The 19327-nt window shown below is 43.5% G+C and overlaps 1 protein-coding gene across 1 annotated transcript in view; it reads right to left on the bottom strand.

Annotated features, from left to right (window-relative positions):
- MYZAP (myocardial zonula adherens protein) overlaps nucleotides 1-15246 on the bottom strand; it is a gene marked incomplete at both ends in the record, with an annotated part of 41695 nt that extends 26449 nt beyond the window's left edge. The window contains 3 exons of the mRNA XM_084267878.1: nucleotides 272-430; nucleotides 9130-9219; nucleotides 15163-15246. Coding sequence (XP_084124004.1) covers nucleotides 272-430; nucleotides 9130-9219; nucleotides 15163-15246 — 333 coding nt within the window. The remainder of the gene's footprint in view (nucleotides 1-271; nucleotides 431-9129; nucleotides 9220-15162) is intronic.
- Nucleotides 15247-19327: the final 4081 nt, after the last annotated feature.

Raw genomic sequence — 19327 nt, 5'->3', positions numbered from 1 at the left:
GCTTGCCCAGCTCAAGCACAGTCAGCAAGCATTAACCTGTGCCACTTGGTACAGAAGCCTTGAGTCTGGACCATGCAGTTCCCAGGTATATAGCATGCTTTTTTCCCCCAGCTTGAATACTAAAGAAGGCAAGCCTTTAGCTTTAGAGTGGGTTCCCAGTTCAAATTCAGGTGTTCAGCTACAAACCAGTCATCTCATATACACTCCACTGCTCTACGTGAATATATGGAAAGGATATCTGGTAAATTTTTAAGGTGAAAGCATAACTCACTTCTTTAATGTAATTCATCTCCTCCTTCAGTTGATCAGCTGACCAGCCATAAACCACCATTTCTCTCTTATGGTTGTTGTCAGTTCTGTGCACGACGCCATACACCATTCCATGAGACAGCTTCCCTGGAGACATGCCATTTGGGACATGGTAGAGCTCCTTAAAAGGAAGAAAGGAAAAAATAAGGTATTTCAAAATCAGCACTAGAATCAAAAACCAAAAGCCAGTAGCACAGGGCCAGGACAGACAGCTGTGTGAGAGCCCAACAGTACCCCAGAACACTGGATCCCCTATAGCTTGAGGCCAAACTGTCAACCTTCACGTTTAATATATTGATATAGAATTGGTAGAAAGGTCTATTTTCCACTACCTTTAATGAAAGTGATACAGGCACAGCTAGAGATAACAGACTGGATTTGTGCAAGAAAAGGTAAAGAAAAAGTCATTTGGGTTAATTTTCATTCACCAACATATGCTACTCTTCTGCATTCTTCCAGAGCATTGTTAGCTCTCACAGTTCCCTTTAAACTTCTGCAACCACAGAATTGCCCCTCAAGCCCCAAGCTCCCTCTGGCAGGAAATATAAAAATTCACAAGTTTAATCAAAAAATTCAGGAACTTCTCAGAAGAAACTGAAATGAAAACATTTTAGGCAAAAGTGTCCTTTAGCAGAGCTCAGAAAATGTATGTTTATCTTGGAGATAAGCAAGGTAGAATTTCAGTTTGCATTTAAAGTTAACTAAGGGCCTCAAAAGCAATTGTAGAGGTGGTATTCTAAGAGCAAAAGCAAAGCTATGAAACAGCATTCATGGGGGTGTTCCAGTCTTATTAACTATTGTAGGAGGATAAAACTTTGACATCAGGTCTTGATAGGTAAATAAAGTGCCTGCATTTGTTAATGAGCTGCAGAAATTCATAAAATGTACTTCTATTAATTGCATGCTTTACTTTAAGGCCCTCTCTGCAGCAGACTACTCTTATTCACCTCATCACTACACTTAGTAAGCAAAATATTCATGTGAACAGCAGAAATCATTTCCTTCATGTATAAATAAGTATCTGCAAGGTCAGATGTAACTACCTGACCTGACTACTCACACAGCATCCCTTCTAATCAGCCCAGAGAAACATCCTTCTGTAGTAATCATCTCAAATGAGTCAGTCTCCAGAAGGACTAATTTCTCTTCTTGATTACAAAGAATTTCAACAACCAGCTTAGATGAAGACTTTTTAGCAAGAAGGGAAAAAATATTCTTACCTAACTTTGAATATTTGGGAACTAGGAACCTAAAATTAGTGATTTTTTTCTGAATGGACAGTTAGATAAACATAGTCTTGGAAACACAGCTGTTCCTGCTTAGCTCTGCACACTGCTTTTGAAAGGCAAGTGCTGAGGACAGATCAGTTCTTGGTAATTTCACTGAACCTTCTTTCTCACACCAGACATATGAGGATACAGGTAAATTTGAGAATGTTTACTACATTGACCTTAGAATACGTTTGGGTTTGTTTTGTTGTTCAGTATGAAAACTGACAACATTTGAGATTTTTTTTTCACTAAATTAAGCAGTGTCTCAACACTCTGACACCAGAGGCTGAAAGAGGTGATGCTCAGCATCTTGTATTCACCTGCAGCTGTATCCTGGAGTCTTCAGACCTTACGACAATAAAGAGCAATGACAGCATCTGTAGTCCAAAGCAGTAGCACGTTCAGTTTTTAGCAGCGTAACTAACACAACTCTGGTGGCAATGTAAGGATAAACACTTCCTTGGGTAAGGGAAACATGAACAGGAAAATCTACTTGAATGAAGAAGAATGAGTGAAGAGAGTTGGTGTATATTGTGTTCCTCCTGCATGGCACTGACAGATTTCTCTCAACACTGTAAATCTTACACATCTTCCTTAACTGTATCAGTAATAGCCTAACCATCTTGCTGAAGCTCTGTGTGTGTGTGTACAGGGCTGGGAGGGGAACAAACACGGAGCAGACACCTGATAAAGAAGATTTCAGGTAAAGAACAACAAAGCTCTGAGAAACATTTAAAAACAAAGCCTTAAAACCACTTAAGAAAAAACATCAGGCAAACAGTCTTACTTATACATGATATAATTTTGCTCTTTAGATGTGTACAGCTGATTTTTTAGAGCAGAGAAAATAATCAAGTAGAGAAAATGACTCAAAACATTTTGGTGTGTGTTTGCTTCTAGGGCTGTACAGTTTCACTGACAGTGCTCCTCCCCTGCATCTGGATAAAGAGATTACACACAAGTTTCCATCTTCCTGATAACAAATGAATAATCACTTGAATTGTCTAAAGGTTGCTAAGGCACCAAGCACTGCATTCATATATCCATACCCTTTACCCATCATCACTCATTTTTTAATGAGATGACCAGCTGAATGCCATTGACTAACAAGCTCCTCTGTGCCTTGGAAACATTAGCAGAATTGTTTGAAATTATGACCAAGTCCCTTATTTACAGAATATTACAAGAAATGCTTTGAAGGAATTTTTCCCCCTCTATGTCAGAGCTGCAAACTCACAGCAATGGGTCTGCAGCTGGAGAATCACCCATGGCACATTATTTCACAGTCCAACAGACTTAAATTTACATCCGAATGGGCAGCACAGGCAGGATGGAGTATGCACAAAGCCAGCCTGGTTTGATGCCTCTTGCAACCATGCTAAACTTGCCTGTGGTCTATATATGCACAAGCCTCACAAGACACCTTTGTCACTTCTCTCCCAGATTAGCAGGATCTCCATCATCTGTTGAGTGTTCCAGTTCTCCTGCATGCTACTTTAAATACAGGACGTGGCTTTACCCCCTCCTTACTCCTCCTCTATCACAATCTCCTGGCAAGCACCTGTGAAAATTTCAGTACAGTTCTTGCTTGATTAAAAGCTGTGTGAACCAACAGCTATACAAATAACTGCTCTCATATTTCTTTGGTTTCTCTTTTATTCCCTGTTCTATTCTAGCTATGCTTACTTTCTAGTCCTCCCTTTCTCAGGTTGATAACTCTGTTTTCTACTCAATGACCCCTTCTTTCAGGGTTCAGCATATGCCATGACAAAAAAAGGGCTAACCTGATGCAGTTGCCTCTTAGAAGAAGGGTTACAACCAGAACTGCTCAGTGCAGGGTTTAGAGAGGTAAGATGGGTTGCTTTGCTTGTTGACTACTTTCTTAATACACCTTGGCCTCTAAAAGAGGCCTTACTAAATGGCCCAGTTCTCAAACTGCTCCACAGAACTGCATCAGTATACTTCCTGTCAGTTTGTCTCCTCTCTTAAGCTACTTCCACCCACCTTTGTTTATTTTCCTCCTGGCAGTGTTTTTTTCCTTTTCTGCCTTGTCCTCTGTTCTTCCTGTGTCACATCCTCTCTCCCATGTTTCCTTTTCCACACATCCTGGATTTTCCACCTCCCCAAGGACTACAGAATGTTTTTTTTAAAGTCAAATACATTTCATTGTTTTCCTCTATGTCCCATATACAGCCACTCTAGAACTCACAGTTTTCTGAGAAGGCCATCACCTTCTGATCTGCAGTGAGGCATCTCAGTGATAAGAGAGTAAGTAAATATTGTAAGGCTAACCAGAAAAGTGCTTGAAGATGGAAGGTTTTGCTAGACTAGTTAACTGTTGTTGTTTAAGGTTAAAATATCACCCAGTTCTCATTCCCCACCTGCTTATTGCTCCCAACTGTCATCAAAATCCCTTCTCATGTGAGCTGCTGATCTGAAAAAGACAGACTTTGCTTAAGCAATTTACAAATATTTCTTTGTACCTGCAGTCAATAATATGCCAGCCCAAGGTAACAGCAAGAACACGTCATGCTGATGCACATGAATACTACAGGAGCTTCCAGGAACATGCTTTGACTGTGTTGCAGCAAAAGTCATGTCTCACTTGGTGTGTGTTCACACAGCATGTACCAAAGAAAAGCAGACTGTGTTTACTTAATTAACAAATATTTAAAGCAGAAGCCTACACTCCAGTGTTGCAAAAGTCTTGGTAATTGCCATGCATCCTGTTTATGCCTCTGTCCAAGGAAGTAGCACGAAACAGGTGAAGCACAGAGACTATAAAAGCAAACCTGAAATAGTTGTTAGGTGCTTTTTTACTGCCCACGTTTTAATTGCCATTATGTAAATAACACTGAAGGATGAGTTCCTTCCTAATCTATCTCCATCAGCTCTTGAAATGAGAGTCAGATACCCCCACACTTCATACTTCTCCCTGCCCCAGAACTGGAAACAGAAGTACAGAAGAGGTATCTTATGTCATGATTGGCACAATTCTGGGCTCAGTCCTGTCCTGGATTAGGCTTAGGGCCTTAACATTTTGCAAATTCTTCTGTTTACCTCCACCATCCCAAAACTGCTTTCATCCAGAACTGTATCAGTGCAGTGAGGCTTTATCTTTCCCTCAACAGCCACATTCCTGAGGTTTCTGAAATACCCAGTTACCTTTTGCTTCTTCACTAGTTATACCAGGAACAAGAGCATTCACACTGTTAATTAGGTAACACATTTTCTGCTCAGTAAAATGACAAATTAGTAATATTGAGCTCAGCAAGGAAAGTTATTGTGCTCTGACAAAAGGTAGCTTCGTTTTGGTGGGGTTTTTTCAGATTCCTCTATAACCCAAGAAACTCATGCTACATTTAGGGATGTTTCATATATAAATAGTATTAAAATAGGGGAAATATGCCAAGACATAGACACAGGTGTTCTTAAATTCATGACACTAAATAAGAAGCATCATTTAACACATTCCAACTTCTAAGCTCCTTGAAATGTAGAACTGAGGTGCCTGTCTCAAATATCAGAAGCATTATATACAAAGTTATATCTAACCAGTGAAATCTGTACACAGAACACCAGTATTTATACACTAAGAAAATAAGATACAATAAATACAGCAGTAACCACAAAAGCCAGTGGAATTCTTTCTGTAGTTTTTATGCAGTTCAGTTTTTAATGAAGATGTCTCTTAATTAGTACACATCAAAAAAAAATAGTGTACTGGAGAGGCTGAGAAGGAGTAACATCAGCCACCTGTAGCAGGTGAACCACATTTGTTATGACACAACTTCTGCTATGTTGATGGGAGTGGGCTGGTAGCAGCAGATCAGCAGAGAAAATAGGCACTGTCCTAGATTCAATGTGCACAACAGCCCCATGTTCATTCCACTCATATTCTTTGATCCAGACCTGACAGAAGTTTCTGCTTGATTCTCTCTATCACATGCATGAGCAAATTGCCCTTTTGGCTTCCTTGCAGCCTACTTTTTTTCTGGAGGAAAAAATATTTGCTATACATCTATTCCTGTTTAGGAAGCACAGAGTTTCATCACATGAAAAACTAAGAAAATGGAAGGATTGGAGGATGTACACAGCCACAGTACCCATTAGAGTTTAAGACTAAATATTGCTTAATCTCTGTTGAAAGCTACAAATTTCTAGAAAGTCATCTCATTTTCTTATCCATGTCTCCAAATGAAAAAGAAAAATCTGTCTGTACATGTCTCCATATTCTGCCCTCAAATGCCCAGCTGCAGCTTCCAGTGACACTTCTGGAGTTGGCCAGGACAGTGAAGAAAGGGACTGATGGATAAAAATAAACCCCATCCCAAACAGGGACAATACGATTGTCTGGTAGGTCTTTATTATGCAAGAGGAGGCAGGCTTCAGGACATGCAGATTTTGCATGCAATCTGCCAGCACAGTATTCCTTTGTACTTCATGGTAAACAGCCTCACACTGCTGTCATCCATTGTCTGTCATTAACAGAAGTAATGGAACACTACCAGGGTAGTTTGGGATTCTCTCTGCCTAGCAATTCAGAGATATTTTGCAGTAGGCTTTTAGGGTGTAAAAAGCAAACAAAACAACCAACCTTTTCTTGACTTCAGTTCTCACAGTTCTCATACAGTTCCTTCAAGGTATCACAGCCTAAATATGATTATAAAAAATCCAACCTGACACACTGGAACACAAGCTCACTCCTGCTTCAGTTTTTGGGATCAACTTCTGTGTACCATCTGCCAGCCTTTCACAAAGGATGGTAAGAGGCCACCCTGGCACAGTAATGCCTGCAGCAATTTTGTTGCAACAAAACTGAGGAGCTCCATCACTTTGTATCTCTTACAACGGTTCATTTTTATTTCATGGATGTAGAGCAGTAAAAAACCCTCACCAAACCCCAAACATATCAATCTAGAAACTTAATGCATTGCTACAGAGGTAATTAAATACAACATACGTTTTCTGCTCAACTACATGAAACAGACTAAGCTAACAGCTACTACATAGTCATTTTTGATCTGATATCAATCTCCAAAAGAAGTTATTGGAAGGATTTATGCTAGTGGAAGCTTCTGTGCAGTTCACCAGCTGATTGTGCAACTGAAACACCTCGTAATGGTGCCGAGCCACAGAAAGCCACAGAAAACGAACAGCCAGCGAGCCATCACCGCCTGGCATTAGCACAGCTCAGAAGCACCTCCTTCCAATGAAAGATGTGAGAGAGGAGACTACAACCCAATGTCATGCCAGGGTGTATTTATAGTGTTCTGGCATTCCCTTGGACAGAGCAAGGTCCCTGCTATCCTCCCTCACCAGCAGTGGGCAGAGGCAGAGAAGAGTCTCTCCAGCACTTGTCCTTTGGGAACAGGAGAGCGCCTGGCAGCCGCGCTCAGATCGCCTGAGCTGCCCGAGTGCTCCAACAGAAACTGCACAGCCCCACAGCAGTGAGCTACAGGGTAACCTGTAAATCACACCAACACATCTCAAATACCAAACACACAACTCTAGGTTCCAACCAGACACCTGCTGCTAAAATGGATTCTTGGTGAAGCTGTAAGCTGTGGGTTTTGACCTGAAATGGTAAAGTGCAAAGCAAAAATCCTAGCAGTTCCCTAAGTTCTGTTATCCTTGTTTCCAACAAGGTGGCACAGCTCCCCCAGGGTTGTGTAAAGATTATATAACATCTGTAAAACCTGTTATTCTCATGGTGCTTCAAGCAATTTCATTGAGTCAGTTGAACATGGTGGGATCAGCATAGATACCTGATCACTTCTTTTAGGAGATGCTTCTTTTTTTAAAATAAATTTTGCAGTAAGACAAAAATATCACAACTAGTCAAGAGTCCTGTGTGCACTTAAGTTACTGCATAAGTAAATTCACACCCATAAAGCAATACATTGGAGAGACAGTAAAAATCTACAGATAATGGATTACTGTCTTCAGAGACATGGGGAAAAAGCAGTTCACAACCAGTGACTTTTTGTAGCTGCTTCTAACCACTATGACTATACAATCTGTAGGGCTATTTCGTTTAATGACACAAAGACCATAAAAAAGAAGTAGATGGCACAATTACTCTGTGTTTCTTAATTGTTGTGAAATGGACTAATTAGATTCCATCTAGTTCTCAGGGTTGTATGTATGCTCTCTAAAAGCCTGCTAAAAGTGTCGGTCCCACAGAGAAAAAAACCAGCCACGTAAGAAAGTCACTACAGATTTTCCAAGCCCTGATCATTCATACTTATTATTATTACACCACTCAGCACAGTAAAGTGAGTAAGCCATGAGTCAAGTATCTATCCTCCTCAAAAACAAACTTCCAGTACTCTTAGGCCAGTCTGAGAGTTTCTGTGATCAGATATGAACTGACAAAACACTGACAAAGCGGTGGGGGAAGCTACCAAATACCTCTGTAAGGAATGAACAATTACTATTCAATGGCGGCCAAAATTTAGCTTGCATTAAGGCCTCTTTAATCCATTCTTTAAGTAACATTTATAGAGGCTCAAGGACCTATTACTCTGCCAGAGCAGTGTATGAAAAGCTGAGTGTGTACAAGATTCCTGTACAAGAAATCTCTGATAAGGGATCTTTATCTTGACCATTTTAGTTTGCATTTATTTTTATTGCTTTAAAATGTTTGTCTTTCTGGGTCATTTTACAGTTACTTTTACTTCTTAGTACCACTAAGAAATGATTTCAAATACTTCCTATTGTTGTTTTGCTTCCTATTGTCATATTGCTCTCTAGACATTGAGTCTGGTAAACTCTGCCAACTTCTTGTTTGATTTTGGTTTATCAAAACGTAAATGTGGTAAAGGTGCAGAGCCTGCTCAGCCTTCCTTACTAGACTCCATCCTAAAGACAAATTAAACATCATGTGCCACTCTGAAACAGCTCCTAAAGAAGTCCTGCATCAAAGCAGCTGTAAGATTATTTTGTCTGTATATGCTACTTGCTTCCCAAAAAAAAGTTGCCCTTCTAAACCCTTCTACACACATGACCTTTGAATCACTTCCACTTCAGAACAATCTTGAATTCTCCTTTGTGTATTTCTCATTGATACATCACCTGGTACCAGAATTAGCTAACACAGAAAAACATCAAAGTCCCTGGCAAGCCAGCTCCCATACACATTAATACTCAAATCCTGCACACTGTCAAGCCTACATGAAAGATAAAATCCTCTTTGGGTGAGGATCAGGACGCTGTTTAATGCAAGATGCTGCTCTTGATAGCAGTTTCCTACTCTTTAATAGATAAATGTTAAATACCCAAGTCTTAAAGGTACCTCAGTCACAAATCATCTACAATGTCTGTGCTGTTTCTCCACTACTGTCCTATTCTACACGCAGTTTTGCTGTCCCCAGCTCCAAAGGGCTCAGGCTCAAATCTCACAGCTGATTTCTTCAGCTCCCATATGTTCTTTAATCTTCCAAGAGGACTGGGCTGTGAGCTCCCAAAACAACTGATAAGAGCTTCTGTGGATGGCAAGATTCACTCCTAGTTTATACAGAATTTAACTTTGATTCTCGACACTTACGTTTTTCTTTCTCTCTGGCTCCTTTGCCCCCGGGTCAGACTGTGAGCCTTCATCAGGTGGCACCGTTAAGCGTAACCTACAGACATTCATCTGAAATAAAAACAAAGCCTTGCTTTTAGATTTAAGTGTTACAAAAATTAATTTTAATAACTTGCTTTACAAAATGAGCTGCACTAAGATGCACCTTCTAGTTTCCTATTAATTAACTTTGACCACGTAGCTGACAACAGATTCTTTTTTAAAGGTTGGAAGGGTTTTTAGCTGGCAAGAAATAATTCAAGGGCATCCCCACTATTATATACCTGAAATAGCAAAAATCCATTTCAATCAACATGTTCTTATGCACTCATAAATGACATTGAGAGCTGAGATAACAGAACAATGAACATCATTTTCTACTTTCTCAGTTTTGTTTGCAGATTTGGCATTCTTTTATCTTCAAAAGGGATTATTTAGAAACAGAAAGTGCATTCTGAAGTGAGTGCTTCTTTTTTGTTCAGTATATATCCAAGTCTTTACTCCAAGGATATCTCAGTACTGCAATTCCACTGCATGTGAATAGGAATATTGTTTAAATCTCATACATCCAAGTTCTTTGTAAAAATTAAGCTTCATATAAATTTTAAGAGGCCCTTTTTTTCCTATCTGATTTCAGAAAAGCTATTCCCTTGCTGTGGAAACAAACCAACAGGGTTGATACCTTTCTGTCCCCAGTTGCAGTCTGTCTTGCTTTCAGATGAGAGATCTTTGGTGTAATGATGTATTCAATGTAACATATTTCATACAAGGAACTTGGTTAAGACTTTCAGTCCTATTCATGAGGTTTATTTGTGGACAATAACTCTAAGCCCCAACCACAACATTGCAAATGATGACACCAGAAATTTGTCTATCCAAACCTGAAGCTGCACAATACCTTCCTGTGAAATCCCAGCTGTCTGTTGACAACAAACAGGGTCCTGAGAGCTCTTCCTCAAAATGTCCAAAATCTCTTTTTCATTATTCATGTGGGCCATCACACTGTTCTTCTACAGCCCAGCATCCCACCTGATCTAGCTGTCTCTAGTTCCATGCTGGATGTGTACCTTCTCTCTGAAATACCCCTTTCTGTTCCCCTTGCCCAAGCTCACTGCTCGTGTCTGTCAGTACAGCGCTTCCTTTGCCTTGCAAACATCAGTCGTGTTCTGCTCACAGGCATTCAGAGCACAGCAGCAAACTGGTTTTCATAGACCCCCCCAGATTTTACCATTTTATATTTCACTTCATCCAACTGTTTCTCCTATCAATTAAGCTAACTTTCACTTTCAAGCCCTCCACCACATGACCTCCTCAGAGCACTGCTGTTCAGAATCACAACAAAGATGCCCGTTTTCAAACACTGGACCTTTTTCAACTTTTCAAACCAGGTTTAACTTTTTCTTCTTCCCAAGCAAAAGCAGTTGGAAGAACTATCTGCAAATATCTGCAGCAGCTTTACTATTTTCCTTTCAGCCCTTCTCTAACTTCCCTGAGAGGACAGGTGAATGGTGTTTAGACTACTGGTATGCTGGAAACTGTATTAAAAATGTGCCTTCCATCTTCCCCTCTCAGCTTGGTCTTCTGGGTCTGCAGTGCCTTCTAGAATAAGGAATAGTGTCCTGAGGTACAGATAAAGTTCCCATAAAATGTATGAGCTGTACCTGTATTATAAAGAAGGGAGGAGGGGAAAAAAAAGCCTACAATAAGATCAAGGTGAAATACAGCCTACTCTTCAGACACATCTGTGGAGTCTACTTTTTGTGCAGTGGGCTCCTTGACATTAATTCATCATTCACCCATATGCTACCAAATCCAGAACAAGAAGCCACAGGAAAAGTGACATAAACCTCTCAAAATTTAGTATAAAAGCAGATGATGCTTTCATACTTGCTAAAGAACTCTGAAACAATGAAATGCATTTTAAAATGATGAATCTTTCCACATTAGCTTCCAGCACTGATTGGCTGCTATGGGTGTTCTTCTTGAGAACACCAGAGTCTCCCCATGTATTGCAGAAGCTGGAGGTGCTTCCTCCTTACAAGTTAGTAATCAAGTTATAGTAATAAAACTCAACTTTGGAGTTTGTTAATCCCATTTTTTCTCACCTATTTCATTTCCACTCTCCCTGTTAGCTTAGCAATGCTCTTCCCTCCTTAAACCTGCTTACAAGAAAGGAAACAGTCTGGCAATCCTACATGCAGGCAAACAAAAAAAAAGACCAGACCCATACATAGGAAATAGGACTGAATGTGTGTTGTGCAGGAAGTGATAGAGGAGGCCAACTTTCTCTTTATAGTAATTTCAAATGAAGGAAAATTGGACTAAAAGAAATGAAAAGATTGTTAGAAGAAAACCTGTAACATACCTCAAATAGAAACAGATAATGACTGGCATCCCAAATTTAGGTGAGAGAGAGTTGTGTATGATTCTCTGAAGCTGGCAGATGTCTTGCCTGTTAGTCAGTATGGGATTAATTATAGCCAACATATTAATAGTGATTGCAAATAATTAATTAATTATCCCAGTACCTGTATACTGGTTAGTGAATCATGACTGCCTGTCCCATTACAGCAACTGGTGTGTTACTGGGTTACTATGAAGGAAATCATAAAAGCCCAGTACGGATGGCAGTCAAATCATAACTAGGTTGGAAATGCAAATTAATAACAGTAATAAGTGGAGACTAAAACCACTGTACAATCACAGGGCTGTTATAATTTAAACTGGTTTTCTTGCCCTTTTCACATTGTCTTCACTACTACCCCCGAATCACCTCTACCCTCCACCCCACTCCCTCATTTCCACACTAGCTCCTTACTTTTAAAACACAGTATTTCTGGCAGTATTTCTGATGTGAAATAAAGTTTTAATGCTTTACTTTGCAGCCTGTTGCCTGCAAGTGCCAAACAGAGGGTGGCATTAGCAATTGTCTAAAGGATTCCAGCCTCAAAGTCCAGTGAGGCTTGTACAGAAGTAGTAAAGTACCTCCCAATTCCTTGCTAGGACAAAGTTAGACACGCTGTACTCTTGGTATTGTTTATAAAACAGGAGTTCCTCAGCATCCCTGGAGAAACAGCAATAAATATAGAAAGTGGCCATTCACTCCTGCTCCTCCCAGGACAGAGATGATGCACTCTATCTACAGACAGAACTACAGACCAATCTTTTAGAATTCAAGAACACTCTATAGAGGATGGAAGGAAAAAATGACTGGCACCACTTTTACCTTTAACATTCATGAATACTGTACCTATAGTGTTCTTGCTGTGCAGTGTTTCCTCAAGAAACAACATGCAGTACCATTTGTCAGCACATTTACTGGACCAAACAAATGAACAGGCTCAGATGGCAATCACAGCAAGCCCTCCTCCAACAGCAAAACACTGCTGCACTGATGCCTTAAAATGGAAACGGGATAATAGCAGGAAGAGCCTCGACTCGGTGCCAAACAGGGGCAGAATAATGTGCAACTGAGGGTGAAGAGTCATTTTCAGACATAAACTGGGTTATGCAGAGAGAAGAATGAACAGAACTTCCCTAGCAGGGAAAAGGCTGTGATTTCATTTCCTTCAACTGCTGACGGGCAGTAAGAACAAGTGAGCACAACAAGGGACAGACATGGCTTCCACCCTACCTTTCCAGCACTAACTTTGGGAGCCTAACTGTTCAAACAAATAAGGATCTTTAAAAACATATCAGGTACCAGGTTTTGCAGACCATCACATTTTAGTTTATATTTACAGCATCTGCAGCTTTAGCAAGCCAGCAACATAAATAACCTGAACTGTGCCAACATCTTGTGTTTGCTCCTAGCTTTTTGACACCCACAGCCCAGGAGTGGTATTTCCAAAGTTCATCTGACATAATTTGTGAAACAAATATGCAGACAGGGAAACAAAGACAGGCAGGTTCATGCCAGCACAACACCACACAGCTGAAGTTTACTGAGTGCAGTGGAATTTATCAGGTGAAAACACACTTTAAGCACATTTCTGAGAGGCTAGTGGGACGGCATAGGTGGAAGCTACTGCAATAGGGCAGTTCAGGAAAAAGCTGATCTAGGTTAGTTAAAAATGTTAAGAATTCATGGCCCAGATCCACAATCCACATCCATGTTTACCATCCTACTCAAATCACTAGGGTGCAACTTAAAACAAATACAGATGACAGATTCAGCTTGAGTAATGTTCTTCAGCCTCTTCTTCCCCCCTTCTAAAACCCAAGGCACCCAGAAAGGCAGTGATGATAGCTAACTCTATATTGAAATAACTGCAGGGCAAGCATTAAAATAATGAACAAAGTTACTACTACAGCAATAGAAAAATATGAGCTGTTCTACTGGCAGTCCCACTCTGAAATTTTTACAGTGCCCCACAGGAAAGACGCTGTTCAATATTGATTTAGTTGCAAATCAACTTTTGAATTACCATCACCAGAATTTAATATTGTTCATCTTTCTAATGTCTGATAATAAAAAGGGTTGGGGATTACATGTTAGTTGAGTAGCTGTATCTGCTCATCTACCAGGTCAGTGGCCAAAAAGTCATTCCCTTTGCTTAAGACCCAATGTTAGTTTTAGACTTTTGAAGGTGAAAGCAGAAAGGGAGTGGGTGTTTCGTTTCGGTCAGTCCTAAAGAGCAAAGAAGAAAGTTACTTTCTTTGGTCATTTATCTGTTGATTGGCCCGCTCCATTTATGAGATCTCTGCTGTGATTTCCCACACAATTAAAGGGCAGTTTTCCTGTGACCACAGGCACACAGGAATGTGACACCCATCTTTCATTTATTTAGCAGTTATTCTAACTGTCTTCCTCCCCTCTTCTGACTACTCATGGTAAAGGAGTCACATTTCACTAAAAAAAGGGAACAGCCTCTTCCCAGAGGGTTTTACTTGCAAACTAGACTTTTAACAGTTTCCTTTGGAAAATGTATCAAATACATCTGGTTTTACATCATCCCAGGGAAACAGATCACGGGGGTGAAAATAAGAAAATTACCACTTAAACAAAAATTCTCTTAGCTTTAAGTCCTTTAAGAAATACTAACATAGGAAAATCTCGATGGGATCCCCAAGACATGTAAGGAAAACAACTATGATTTTCAAGTCCTCTTAATTTTTCTACGTCCATTTGCAATTTTACTTTTATAAAGGCCAGTGGGGTTTTTCTCTACAGAAGAGCTTGACCCTCATGTTGTCATATAAAACATGGCAACATGACATTCTTCAGTGTTTCAATTAAGAACTCACATTTTTTGAGTATCGAAACAATCACTAAGTAATTCACAAAGCATCATGATTACACAACTGTATTTCTTTGTAAGGACAAGCTTCTCCCTCATTTTTTGATTCATTTCTTCACCACACATGGAATGTGCACTCACAGTGATAGCAGTATGGTCACAGCAGCCAAAAAAGGGCTATTTAAAGCAGGGTGGCTGTAGAGATGTTCCTCTAACATCTGCCAGAGCTTTAACTTTTTAGAAACATTTCCCAACAGATTAATGCATCATTATGATTTAACTGATTTCTGGAAAACAATAAAAAACACGGTAACGTTGCTGTATTTGAGGAACTGATTATAAAAATAAACAACTATTGCCACCTAATCGTCCCGCTGAGCTTCCTCTCCGCGCCTGGATAGGCACGTTGTTCTCAGTAGCAAATAAATACCGAGGCGCGTTTCAGGGGGGGTCAGGGATGAGAAGCCTCCCCCACAAGCACACCTGCCCCTCAAGTTTCCGGCACAGCCAGACTAGCACTAACACCAGCCTTGCAGGACACCCCAGCAGCTCTTCTTTCCCCAGCAGCGAGTACGAACGCGCAAAAGGACGTTTTCACCGCACCAGCGTTCACCTGGAAACATTCAATACTAAAAAAAAAAACCCCAAAATCCCTCCTCAGGTCAACTACACGGTGGGGTGTGTGTGTCAAGCCGCCGCCTCGCCCCCCGACACAGCCCGCTGACCTCCCCGCCGCCCCCCCCCCCCAGCCCCCCCGCCGCGCTGCCCCGCACACCTTCCGCCGGGCGCGGCCGCCGTCGCCGGACGGCCTCCGGGGGGTGGTGGCGGTGACCGTGAGCCCCGAGCTGTACCGCAGCATCCCCGCGGGCCGCCGGCTGCCGCTGACTGCGGCTCTCTCTGGCCGGCGGCGCCGCTCCGCCCTCGCGCACATGGCCGCGGGCGGCCGCAGGGGCCGGGCTGCCCCGCTGGGGGCGGGCCGGGAGCGGGGCGCGGAGCCTCGCCGGCGTCCTGCGCGGCGCCCCGCTGCCCGCTCCGCGCACCCCGCGCCCCCGCGCCGGCTCTTGCGACAGCAAGGTGCTCGATTTGCTCGCGCGGGGTGAAGCCGGGCAAAGCCGCTGTGGGATGCCGTCCCCGAGCGTCCTTAGGACGCTGAGGTCCCAATGCAGGGCAGCATCCCCTCTGCTCCCGGGAATTTTGGGTGTTGGGGGTGCAGCTGGGGAGGGAGGCTTTGAGAAGGGTCCCAGACAGGGCACCGTGTCAGTCATCCCCCTCCCGAAGATGTGGAAAAGGGGAGTTAGGGCTCACAGGAGCCACTGGAGGCCCCTGGGTCCCATTCTCCAGTACCCACCTCTCGAGAGTGCTCTAACCAGAGTGCTATATGGAAGTCGGACACGGTCCTCCTCTCCTCGCCACAGCTGCAACTCAGGAGTCACCCAGTTTGTTAGCAGTGCCACAGGAACGGGTACCAGACTGATCAGAAAGCACTCGGATCCCACACAGCCTTTGGTGACAGGCACAAAGCCAGCACAACTCAATGTGTGAGTGACAGCGTAAGCCTTGGCACCAAAGGTCCAACAGGGAGGTGAGTCCAGTGCATTGGAGGTAGCTGGCCCTGAGCCAGAGTGCAGGTGTGGACTTCAGCATTCCAGATGCCAGCCCTTCCGGGACCTGGGCTAAGGGATCCCTGTAACCCTACACTGCTGAACACAGGGCTAGGTGCACACACGCCTTCATCTGCAGCCTTCTGCACCTGTCATGAGCAGCACATTCCTCAGTAATCAAAGGAGTTACAACCAAAAGAGATGCTTTTGTTTGACAGAAATTACAGAACAAATACCTGTAACAGCATTTTTCAAATAGTTTATCCTCTGTTTCCATGTAATGAGGTATTTAGATTTCTCTCAAGATCAGCTGCATGTTACACAATTTCTTTTGTGCCAAGGTGTCTTGATTGCCTTTCTATGCAAATCATCCACTGTCTTAACCCCTGGTTATAGTGCTGGCTTCAGAGTGGGGTTGTAGGTGAAGAGGTTTATCTTCCACAGTAGGAACATGTTCCTTAACAAGTATGTCACCTACCTGCTGGGATGTTCCTTTGTGGTGGTCATTACTTGCTCCTTGCTGGTGGTGAAATGTCTCAATTTAAATTCTGATCTGCAGCCAGCTGGTGGCCTTTGTGGTTGCAGCATATACATGTGAGCTGCTCCTGGTTAGTGAGAAGGTGTGCCTTCTGGACTTCAGTTCTCTCTGGGAAATGTGCACACAGGGCTGTCTAGTTACTGCAAGGCACAAACAGGAGAACTGCTTTTCTGAGAACAGGCACAGAGTCTAAACTTGTGCCACAACATGGGAAGGGACCTCACTTCCCACATGCTGGATCATGAGAGAATAAGGCACAACAACTCGATCTCGGGATGAGGAAAATACTTCTCTGTGGATAATACAGAGATAGAGAATACAAATATAGTTTTCTCAGGTTTGTCTACATTAGTAGCATCTCTACTGATTTCTCATAAAATAGCAGCAGTCCCTGTCCACTGTTTAAACAGGAGCATCTTCTACTTTTGGGCACATCCTCAAATTAAAACATTCCAAGAAATAGTAATTTTCTGGATACTTATGAATCATATCCTTCCCTTCCTCCTTGTCAGCAAGCTGCACAAGGAGTCTAAATTGCTTTCTGCCCTGCTAGTTGGCCCATACACCCATCTGCAGTCTCTTCAGCCCTTGTGTAGGCTGTGTGGTCCTATGTGCATAGTAAACATCTGAAAATAATTTAGAACCTCTAAGCACTGCCAAGGCTGGGATGAATGTGCTGAAATGTGAAAAAAAAATATCAACAAATATCTCTCTCTGCATGAAAGCAACATTCAGAAAAACATTTTCGCCATCCCCAAAGCCCTGATAAACCAGAAGTATTATGAAGCCAGCTGCTAGTATTGAGTGAACACCTGGTACCCCCAGGTAGGAAAAAGGAAGCTCAAGAGGAGATGTTGCAGCAGTATGAGATGTACACTGAAGGGCTGCAAAAAAAGCTCAAAGTTATGAAATTATTTCTGGATGAAGACAGGATAAACAGATTTGGGATCTTCAGCTTGGACAAAAGACAATAATGGAGAATGTGCAACAGAGGTGTAGAAGATCATGGCTGGTATGCAAAAGCTAACAGGGAATGCTATGCATTGTTCCCTACCCTTGGGAAAATGGCTTTGAAGTAAACCAGGTATCATGTTTATGTGTGAAATTATATTATGCTCGAGTACACTCTATGGAAAGTATAAATTCTCTCAAAAAGCAGCTAGATAAACTCATGGAAGACAAGCTGTAAAATATGAAGATATGTCTACAACTCAGAAGGTCCCTGAATTGTGAGTTTGCTTTCTTCACAGCTCTCCTGTGACAGGACCTCTGACCAGCCAACTTGCAGTCCGGCTGCATGCCTGACCGGCCTTGCCTGACCGGCCGCCTTGCAGTGCGGCCACCTTGTTGATGGCTGCCTGCCCTGACTGGACGCCACTGCCTGAGCAGCTGTGTTGCCTGACTGGCTGCCTTACCCAACCGGCTGCCTTGCCTGACCAGCCACCTTTCTGACTGGCTGCCTTGCTGACCAGCCTCTTGCCAGCGGAATCAGCTGGAGGCCAGGAGAGCCCGGCAGAACCGGAAAAGGTTGGGGGAGGCCAGTGGATGCCAGGGAGGCTGGCAGAACTGGCAGAGGCCGTTGGAGGCCAGAGGGGCTGGGGGCGACCAAGGGAGGCCGGTGGAACCGGCAGAAGGCTGGAAGAGGCCAGAGGAACTGGGGGAGGCTGGAACAGGCTGTCAGAACCGGGGGCAGCCAGGGGTGGTCTGACGAACCAGGGGAGGCCGGAGAAGACTGGCCAAACTGGGGAGGCTGGGAGAGGCCGGTGGAACCAGCAGAAAGCTGGGGCAAGCTGGGGGAGGTCAGTAGAGACAGGCAGCACAAGGGGAGGCTGGGGGAGGCCTGCAGAACCAGCAAGAGGCTGAGGGAGGCCGGGAAGGCCTGCGGACCTGGGGGAGGCCATGGGAGGCCGGGGAGATTGGAGAAACCGGTGGGAGGCCATGGGAGGATGGAAGACCCGGCAGGAGGTCAGGACAGGCTGGAGGAACTGGGGGAGGTCGGCAGAAATTTTGGGAGGCTGGGAGAGGCTGGCAGAACTGGAGAAGGCCGGGTGAGAGTGGCAGAACCAGGGGAGGCCATGGGAGGCTGGGGGAGGCCAATGGAACTGTGGGAAGTCAGGAGGGGGCAGTGGAACCAGCGGAAGGCCAGGAGACTGGCAGAACTGGAGAAGGCAGGGGGAAGCCGGGAGAGAGCCACCTTGCCTGACCGGCTGCCTTGCCTGACCAGCTGCCTTGCCTGACCAGCCACTTTGCTGACAGGCCAACTTACCTGAGTAGCCACCTGCCTGACCAGCCACCTTGTAGAATGGTTGCCTTGCAGACTGGCTGCCCGACTGACCCGCTGCCTTGCAGACCGACTGCCCGCCTCACCAGCCGCCTTGCAACCTGTTGTCTGCCTGTCCGTCTGCCTTGCAGACCACCCACCTCCTGACAGGCCACCCGCCTTTCAGACCGGGAGCCCGCCTGACCCGCAGCCTTGCAGAGTTAGGAATCCGTTTGACTAAAACAGGACTCTACTGATTTTTACAGCTGGTCAGACGGCACAAAAGGTATGTATATGCAGTCATACAGACTGCCACCGCACTGTATAGTGTCTATGAGCAGAATGCAATCTGACCAGGATGCTGAGCTTTCAGTTCAAAACCTGACAGTGCTTTGTGAGCACAATGATCCAAAGGCACAGCAGGTTAATTACAAGATGACACTGTAGTATGAGTATCTGGAGCAATGGGTATTGTGCAACAGCTAACATAATTACACGGAAACAGCAAGAAACTTAAAATGGAGGTGCCACCTTCTCTTTT

This window comes from Gallinula chloropus, assembly GCF_964237585.1.
Source record: "Gallinula chloropus genome assembly, chromosome: 9".
Classification (NCBI taxonomy): domain Eukaryota; kingdom Metazoa; phylum Chordata; class Aves; order Gruiformes; family Rallidae; genus Gallinula; species Gallinula chloropus.
Note: the sequence above shows the minus strand (reverse complement) of the source record. Positions and strands in the feature narration are given on the sequence as shown.